Raw genomic sequence first — 9,294 nt, 5'->3', positions numbered from 1 at the left:
CCCGGCCTTGGGCACCTGCCGTGGGAGGGACGGGGGGCACACGAGGTGAGGCTCAGGCAGAGCCCATGGGCTGGGGTTTGGAACCACCTCATCTGGGTCCTTCATGGGGTCATTCCTGCCCCGTGGCCTCTCCTGGACCGTTGGTCTCTGCCTCCCATTATGGCTTCATCTTCCCGTTTATTGCTTTATCCTTTCCGGACCTGGATTTCATTGTGGAATCCCAGCCTGGTTTGGGTTGGGAGGGACCTTAAAGCTCCTCCAGCTCCAGCCCCTGCCACGGGCAGGGACCCCTTCCACTGGAGCAGGGTGCGCCAAGCCCCTGTGTCCAACCTGGCCTTGAGCACTGCCGGGGATGGGGCAGCCACAGCTTCTCTGGGCACCCTGGGCCAGCGCCTCAGCACCCTCACAGGGAAGAGCTTCTGGATCCCAGCCCTTCCCTCTGGTGTCACTGCTCCAGCAGCTCGGTGACAGCACAGACTCAGGGTGCTTGATCCCACTGCCCTGGCACCCACAAAGACCCTGAGCATCTTCCTGTTGGAGTCCTCTTTGTAGTCACCCGTTAAGTAACTCTCTACTTGTCGATGTGTGTGAAGGTCACGCATCCAACCCTGTCCTGCACATGACTCCTCAACGGTGCGATGATTCCATCATTGAGGAATGATGGAATCATTCCCAAACCACTTCTCAGAGGTTTCCTCTCCCTTTACGTTTGGGATTGTTTGGAAACGGTTCCAGATGTCTACTTAAAATGGTCCTGTCCTTCCTCACAGTGCTGAGGAGGGTGAACTGCAGCTGAGAGCTGGGCTAGGGCAGCCTGGAGAAGAGAAGGCTCCTTAAGGGGAGATCTTAGAGCAGCTGCAGGAAACCTGGAGAGGGGCTTGGGACAAGGGCGGCAGGGACAGGCCAAGGGGAATGGCTTGAACCTGCCCGAGGGGAGACTGAGATGAGCTCTTAGGCAGAAGCTCTTCCCTGTGAGGGTGCTGAGGCGCTGGCCCAGGGTGCCCAGAGAAGCTGTGGCTGCCCCATCCCTGGCAGTGTTCGAGGCCAGGCTGGACACAGGGGCTTGGAGCACCCTGCTCCAGTGGAAGGGGTCCCTGCCCGTGGGACTATGATCCTTATGGAAGAAATACAGGGAATAAGCAAATCCTCCCCCTTGGCCCATGGTCAAGCCATGTGTTACATCAACATAACTCAGGAACTGGAACTGAGGACGGGACAGCCTTGGACATGCATACCCATCCTGCCAGCAATGTCAGTGCCAGATCTGACAAGTTTAATCCCAAGGTTTCCATGTGTGCTGCATCCAGGGCTATTTCCCTATGGAGAAGCTTCTCCTCACCTGCAGCATGTGGAGCACTGACCCAAGCATTGCTTCCCAAGCCTGCGCCGAGTGGGAGAACCGGTCCTTTTGGCCTGTATGTCCTAGCACACAGCCTTAGTGCAGCATAAGCCCATTCCCAAGCAGCCAACATCAATGTGGGATCTCCTGGGCCCCTGAAATTCCTGCGGTTCAGTCACAGCACCTGGAATTTGCAGGGACCATCGGGATGTACAAATTCCCCAGCCCCTCCCCAGCAGGGGCCAGGCACCTCCTGCTGCTGCTGCTTCCCTGCTCCCAGGAGAAGTCTCCTTATCCCTTGGAATGGAGCCTGACTGGATCCAGAGCTCTGGAATCGTCACAGTGGCCAAGCCAGCGCCTGTGCTCCAGTGAAGGGAATAGAACCTGTTCCCAGGGCCGCTGGTGGTGGCTGTTGGAGGCACAGGGCTGTGGGGGTTGTTTTGGGTGTCATCACAGCTCCATCCAGGATCAAGTTGGGAATTGCCAAGGTTCTGGCTAGGATCGAGCTGGGACTTGCCCTGGGCACAGCCGGGATTAAGCTGGGGATTGCCATAGGCTGATGTTGGGTTTGGCATCACTGTGGAACCGGCCAGGACGGAGCTGGGAATTGCCATGGATCAGTCAGGGCTTGGAGGTGCCACTCGGGATGCAGCTGGGGAGGTGCTGGGTGAAGGAGGTGGCACCATGGCAGGGTCCAAACAGTGCCCTGGGCTCCGGTCTGCAGCCGCCAGCACCGGCTCCAGGACCACGGGCACCAGAGATGGTCCCAACTCTGGCACTGGTACCAGCACTGCCACTGGCACCGCTGCCGGCACCGGGACCCCACCAGGTCAGCACCAGGTCCTCACAGGAGGCTTGGCCGCTCCAAGGCCTGGGCAAGGGGCCCCATGGCAGGACACATGGCCCAGCAGGTTCCGGATGCTCCCCGGTGATGTGCTGGAGCTGGGGCTGCTCCGACCTTCATCCCGCCGAGGAAGAGCCGGGTGTGGACCGGCCGCTGCTGCCGCCATGGGCACCCCTGTCCTACCCGCCATCAGCCCACCCGCACTAGGACCCGGAGGCTCCGAAGCGCAGGGGGCGTGGTCTAGCTATGGGCGTGGTCTGGGGGCGTGGCCTCGTGTGTCTTCTCTTGTACATCCCTTCCCAGAATCCCATTCTCCTCCTGCCCCTCCCCTTTGCCCACTCTCCCGCATCCGATTGGTCCATCCTCTCCCGCGGGACCGCCCTCTTAGCGCCCATTGGCTGTAGCTCCCGTTGCCAGGAGACGCCCTCCGTTCCAAGATGGCGGCCGCGGAGGAGGCGGAGGCCGTTACGGCGCTGGCAGCGCTGCTGGGCCCGGCCGCGGGCTCTGCGGCCCGAGCAGGCGCGGCTGAAGCGGCACTGGCTCTGTCGGGCTCCGCGGCGGGGCGGCGGCTGCTGGCGGGGCAGCCCGCGCTGCTGGAGGCGCTGCTGGCGCTGGCGGCGGGGCCCGGCGCGGAGCCCGCCCGGGCTGCGCGGCGCTGCCTGCTCAACGTGTCCGCCGAGGCGGCGGCCCGCGGGGCGCTGCTGCCCGCGGTGCCCGCTCTGCTGCCGCTGCTGCCGGACGGGCCGGTCTGCGGGCTCCTGGCCAACCTGAGCCGGGAGCGCGGCGCGGCGCGGGCCGTGCTGCGGGCGCTCGGCTCCCGCTGGGACGCGCTGCTGCAGGCGCTGGCGCAGACCCGGCCGCCGCCGGAGCTGGGGCCGCTGCTCTGTAACCTCAGCCAGGTCCCCGAGGGGCGCCGCCGGCTCCTGGACCGCTCCCGGTACGGCCGCGGGCGGGGGCGGGCTCGGGGCGGTGTCCCCGGCCCGGTGTGACCGCCCCGCCCGCAGGTGCGCGGTGCAGCGGCTCCTGCCCTTCACGCAGTACCGGGACTCCACCGAGCACCGCCGCGGCATCGTGGGCGCGCTCCGGAACTGCTGCTTCGAGCACGGTGAGAGCCCGGCCCCGCGGACCACGGAGCGGCTGCCGGGGCCCTGCCCTCACCCTGGGGCTGTGCTGGGCCCCCCTGCCCTCACCTTGGGGCGCTGCCGGGGTCTCTTACCCTCACCTGGGGCCCCTGCCCTCACCCAGCGCCTCCTGCCCTTATCCTGGAGCCCTGCTGGGCTCTCCTGCCCTCACCCTGGAGCTCACCCAGAGCCCCTGCTCTCACCCTGTGGCCATGCCCTGTCCCTGCGGTGCTGCCGGTTCCTGCTGCCCTCACCCTGGTGGGCTCTGTGGGGCCATGGCCGCGGAGGAGCCGCCTCGTCCCCCCCGTCCCGGAGCGATGTCCACCCTCACAGAGCCCAGGCAGGGCCGTGGCCACGGTGGCTCCTCTGACCCAGCCATTCCCAGAGCACCACGAGTGGCTGCTGAGCGAGGCTGTGGACATCCTGCCCTTCCTGCTGCTGCCGCTGGCCGGGCCAGAGGACCTCCCTGAGCACGACATGGAGCGTAAGTGGGTGCCGGGGTGGTGGGGGTGCCGGGGGGGCCCAGTGTCACCCACTGAGGGAGCCTGTCCCCAGGGCTGCCCCCGGACCTGCAGTACCTGCCCCAGGACAAGCAGCGCGAGGAGGAGCCCGACATTAGGAGGATGCTGCTGGAAGCCATCATGTTGGTGGGTTCCTCTGGTGTGGAACCAGGTGGGGCCAAGGGAGAAGGTGCTCCAGGGAGGTGGTGGATCCTCATGGGGAGGTGGTGGACCCAGCCTGGCACTGAAGCCGGTTGGAAACCAGGCCAGACCAGTGCAGTGTACTGAGTGCTGCTGTGGTGGCCAAATCCTGCCCATGGTCACCAGCAGTGTTCTGGGTGATGGGGCCGAGCGAGCCCATGGCACAGCCATGGGTGATGCTGGAGCTTCCAGAGGGACGAAGGATGGGATGGGGAGGGCCTGGTGGGGAGGAGGAGGAAGGGGCTGGGTGGTGATGGGTGACCCCGGAGACACAGACGCGGTGGGGCAGGGCTGGGTGTGGGGCTGGGCATGGGGCTGGGTGCAGGGGTTCCTTCCTGCTCACCCAGCGCTGGCTTCTCCCCACAGCTCACGGCCACGGGGCCCGGGCGGCGCCGGGTGCGGGACATGGGCACCTACGTGGTGCTGCGGGAGCTGCACGGCTGGGAGCAGCACCCCAGGGTGCGGGCGGCCTGCGAGCGCCTGCTGCAGGTGAGGTGCGGCTCTGCACGCCCCGAGCCTTCCTCTGCCTTGGCCCCATGCCTGGAGCCTTCCTCCCACTCCTCATCCCCCTCGCCTGCCCCCTTCCCAGAGCCTACCTCCTGAGCACCCCCCTTCCCAGTTCCTTCCTCCTGCTCTGCCACCTGGAGCCTTCCTCCTCCTGGCCCCTTTCCTGAAGCCTTCCTCTTCCTCACCCATTCATCCTCCTGGAGCCTTCCTCCCACTTCCTGAGCCTTCCTCCTCCTCTGTTCCATAGGTGCTGATTGGGGACGAGCCACCCGCGGGCATGGAGAACCTGCTGGAGGTGAACATCCCGGAGGAGGTGGAGCAGCAGCTCCAGCGCCTGGACCGGGAGGAAGAGGAGCAGCAGTGGTGGGAGCAGGAGCAGGACCGGGAGCAGGAGCCGGAGCCACAAGGCTCGAACCACGAGGGACCCTCCCGGTGACACTGGGTCACCCTCAGCACCCCCTGGGGTGACAGCCTGGGACCCACCTTTGGGGTTCTGCGGGCAGGCCCCCCCCTTTGCCACCTCCAATGGGGTGAGGCTGGAATGTGGTGCTCGGGGTCAGGAAGGGGCCGGTGCCTCCTGCCCAGTGCTGTGGGGCTGGACCCCCTGCCTGGCCCACATCTGGACCCACACAACGTGCCTTGAGGAATAAAATGTTTCCAGCCCCAGCCCACTGTGAAGCCCCTTGTGATGTCCCTCACCCCCCCTTACCACCCCCAGCAGCCCCATGGGGTCTGGCTGTGCCCCACAGCTCTGGTGGGCTCCATAGGAGGGAGCTGGGGTCCAAGAAGCAGCACCCTGTGTGTAGGACACCCCATGTGGGATGGGGTCCCCAGTGAATGCTGTTTGCTGGGGTCAGGGTGGAGTGGGGTCCATGTGGGGTAGAGGGGATGTGTGGTGTGGGGGGCTCAGCCAGGCCCTGTGAGCATCCAGGAAGAGCTGTGTGCCCCAAAGTGGCCCCCACATCCACGCTGCCCTTGGGGCTCAGCACCCATGGTAGGACCCACCTTGGGGCATGCCAAGAGCTGGGGGAAGAGATTCCCCCCATATCAGGGCACCCCAGGAACCAGGGGAGACTGGGTGGGGGTCCCCATCTATGGGACACCACTGGGTGGGGTCTCCACTGTGGAACCCACAAGGGGGGGGGGGTCCCCATTTGCAGGATACCCCTTTATGTGGGTCCTTGTCTGTGGGGTGCCCCTGGGTGGGGGTCCCTACTGTAGTACCCACATGGGTGAGGGTCCCATTCGAGACCATGGCTGTCCCCGAGTAGGGGTCCCCATGGGGGTCAGCGCCTGTAGGACTCCCTTGGGTAAGGGTCCCCATTGTAGGACACCCCTGGGTGGGGGTCAGAGCTGTCTGGGGGGTCCCCTTGAGGACTACATGAGTTGGGGTCCGCTTGAGGGCTATGGAAGCTGTTGGCTGGGGGTGCCCATTGCGGGACCCACATAAGGGGGGGTTCCCCACTGTAGTACCCATATAGGTGGGGGTCCCCACCTGGTTGTGCCATCCCCATGCTCGGGGAACCCCCTATAGCCCCCTATACCCCTCCAGTCCCGCACGGGTGTAGTGCCGTTCAGGTCCGCCAGGGAGCGCTGGTGGCACGGGAACCTCGCCACCAGCGCTCCCTGGCGGACCTGAACGGCACTACACCGTACGCAGTGGGCGTGGCTACGTAAAGGGGCGTGGTCAGCGCACCCGGAAGCGGCGCCGGCCACTGAGCGCGTCCCGGTCCCGGTGAGTGCGGGTCCCGGTGTGGGGGGAGAATGGGAACGGGAACGTCCATTGGGGGGGGTTAAACCGCGATGGGGCGGGCACAGGCCCCGGTGCTGCCGCTCCATAACCGGAGCTACCGGTGACCCGTTGTGGGAGGGGCGTGGGGGGGTGAGGCCGATGGATCCGTGTCCCGGTTCGGTGTCCCGGTGTGGTACCCCCCCGTTTGGGGCTCTCGCTATGTCGCTCTATTGGGGTAAGGAGCCCGCATTGGGAATGGATGCTGGGGTGAAGATTAATGCGTGTTAATGGGACACCCCCCCCCGGGGGTGGAATTCATGTCCTGGGTCCGTTTATCCCTATGGGAAGGCAGGGAAGTGCCTGCAGCCATGGTGTGGCCTTGGTCGGAAAGGGAGGGAAACGTGCTTGGGCAAGGTCAACCCCTTGGCCACCCTCATAGTCAACCCCTTGGCCAACACTTGGCCACCCTCATAACCAACCCCTTGGCCACCCTCTTGTCCAACCTCATGGCCAACCCCTTGGCCACCCCTTTGTCCAAGCCCTTGTTCAATCCCTTGGCCAACCTCTTGGGCATCCTCTTGACCAACCTCTTGGCCAGCCCCTTGGCCTACACCTGGCCAGCCTCTTGTCCTACCTCCTGACCACCCCTTTGTCCATCCCCTTGGCCAACCTCTTGTCCAACCCATTGGCCAATCCCTTGTCCACCCTCTTAACCACCTCCTTGTCCACCCCTTTGGCCATCCCCTTGGCCAACCTCTTGACCAGCCTCTTGGCCAACCGCTTGTCCAATCCCTTGGCCACCCTCTTAACCACCTCCTTGTCCACCCCTTTGGCCATGCTCTTGACCAACCTCTTGGCCAACCTCTTAACTACCCCCTTGCCCAACCCCTTGAACATCCCCTTGTCCATCTCCTTGTCCAATCCCTTGGTCACCCTCTTGGCCAGCCTCTTGGCCACCCCTTGACCAAGCTGTTGGCCAACCTCTTAACTAACCCCTTGTCCAACCCTTTGGCCAACCCTTTGACCAACATCTTGACCGCTTTGGGCGCAGCTGCCTGCCCTGCCCGCGCTGGGAAAGGCCTCGTAGGTAGAGCCACGAGGGGTCAGTGGGGAACCTCTTCAACGTCCCCCCCAGACCTTCCTTTACCAAGCACCTGCCTGGGCTGGAGCTGGGGGGTGAAGGGGGCTGAGCCGGGTGATGGGGACTGAGCCGGGTGATGGGGACTGAGCTGGGTGATGGGGACTGAGCCGGGTGATGGGGACTGAGCCGGGTGATGGGGGCTGAGCTGGGTGATGGGGGCTGAGCTGGGTGATGGGGACTGAGCTGGGTGATGGGGACTGAGCCAGGTCCCGGCCTCATGGGTGCTGGGAACTTCTCCTCCTCCCGTTTCCTCATGGGTTGGGAGCCAACCATTGGGTGGGCACCCCCAGCTCCTACAGTGTGAGGGGCTCAGTGATGGGGCATTGCCCACCCATGGTCATCACCCACCCATGGTCATCACCCACCTATGGTCAGCGGCCACCCGTGGTCATCACCCACCTGGGGCCATCACCCACCCGTGGCCATCACCCACCCATGGTCAGCAGCCACCCGTGGCCATCACCCCGCGCTGGGTCTCGGTGCTGCCATTGGGATGAGCAGTTCCCACCATGTGTGAGCTCCACAAGTTCTCCTGATGGAAGCATCCTCCCCCGTGCAGGCTCCAGGGGCAGACGTGCTGGGGAGCTGCTCCGGGATGCGCTCCGGCCACCTCCCGCCTCCCTAGGGCCTGGGCACGGATGGAAGCACCACACCTGCTGCCCGCCGGCCTCTGGGACCTGGAGCTGTGGGGCTGCCCCTGCTGACCCCCCCAGCCCCACAACCCTGCTTCTCCTGAGCACCGTGTGGCACCGGTTGAAGATAGGTTCCCCAGGGACTGCCGGGATCGATCCCGAGGGAGCTGCCGACTTCCTGCTGCTGGTGGGGAAGCTGCGGACGCGGAGCATGATGGAGTCCCGCATCAAGCGTGAGTACCGGTGGCTGCATCCGGCTGGGATGGAGCTGGGTGGGAACCTTCTCCATTGGGAAAGTGCCCTGGGGGAGCTGCGCTCCATGGTGGAGCCGGAGCTCCTGTGGGTGGGGATGGGAGGAGGGAGCAGTTTTCCATCCCGGCCATTCCCTGCGCTAGGAATTGATCCCAGGCCATATCCGTGCAGCACCTGGCAGGAGCCTCTGTGGTCCCTGCATGGTTAAAGTGGTGCAGCCCCCTGGGATTCCCAGCCTGTATCCCGGCCGCTCCCATACAGATGCTCTGCTGTAGGTCATTTTAATAAGGGAATAATTGAGTGGTTTCATTAAACCATTCATTAAGCCATAGGAAGAGGGATGGGAGCAGGGATCCCCCAGCACCAGCTCACGTGGGTGCCAACGTGATTGTGGCAGAAAAACTCCACAGCCCCGCATGGAAAATGATCCCCCCCCAGTCCAGATCCCATCCCAGTGTCACTGCTGGCAGGTTAAAGCCATTCCTCCTCATCCCATCCCTGCTTCCCTTGTCCCAGGCCCCTCTCCAGGTTTCCTGCAGCCCCTTTAGGCTCTGGAGCTGCTGTAGGGTCTAACCCAGGAGGAAGCAGCGCTTCTGCTCGTCTCCAGCAGTGTGGAATTGGCTTTGCCAATAAGGACTCCAAATGGGGTTGTTTCAGTTCTCACCCTTGACACAGGCTCTTGAGCAGCCTTTAGGGAATGCTCTGGTTACAAAACAGGGAATTAACTGCAGCTGGAACCTTCCTCCTTGAATGGATTTAACTGGGTTGGAGCCTTGTGCTGCTGTGAGGGCTGGAGCAGCTCTGCCCTGGAGCCAGGCTGGGAGAGCTGGGCTGGGGCAGCCTGGACAAGAGAAGGCTCCTGAAGGGGAGACCTGAGAGCAGCTCCAGTGCCTAAAGGGGCTGCAGGGAACCTGGAGAGGGGCTTGGGACAAGGGAGGCAGGGATGGGAGGAGGAGGAACGGCTCTGACTGGAAGAGGGAAGAGTTGATGGGATCTTGGGAAGTTCTTCCCCAGGAGGGTGCTGG

At 64.2% G+C, this 9,294-nt stretch overlaps 2 protein-coding genes across 9 annotated transcripts in view; both read left to right on the top strand.

Moving 5' to 3' along the window:
* Nucleotides 1-2,620: 2,620 nt before the first annotated feature.
* Nucleotides 2,621-5,178, top strand: HGH1 (HGH1 homolog; the record flags this gene model as incomplete). The annotated part of the gene is made up of 6 exons (XM_080609776.1): nt 2,621-3,120; nt 3,188-3,288; nt 3,690-3,788; nt 3,860-3,951; nt 4,372-4,494; nt 4,760-5,178. 6 exons carry the CDS (start codon nt 2,621-2,623, stop codon nt 4,946-4,948), a joined length of 1,104 nt encoding a protein of 367 aa, XP_080465902.1. The 3' UTR covers nt 4,949-5,178.
* Nucleotides 5,179-6,181: 1,003 nt separating this feature from the next.
* Nucleotides 6,182-9,294, top strand: part of MROH1 (maestro heat like repeat family member 1) — an 87,889-nt gene continuing 84,776 nt past the window's right edge. For all 8 annotated transcript variants that reach the window (XM_080639605.1, XM_080639604.1, XM_080639603.1 and 5 more), the window contains exons 1-2: nt 6,182-6,247; nt 7,945-8,250. In XM_080639605.1, coding sequence (XP_080495731.1) covers nt 8,229-8,250 — 22 coding nt within the window. In that variant the 5' untranslated portion in view covers nt 6,182-6,247; nt 7,945-8,228. The remainder of the gene's footprint in view (nt 6,248-7,944; nt 8,251-9,294) is intronic.

Source organism: Psittacula echo (assembly GCF_963264785.1).
Source record: "Psittacula echo genome assembly, chromosome: 2".
Lineage (NCBI taxonomy): Eukaryota > Metazoa > Chordata > Aves > Psittaciformes > Psittacidae > Psittacula > Psittacula echo.
Note: the sequence above shows the minus strand (reverse complement) of the source record. Positions and strands in the feature narration are given on the sequence as shown.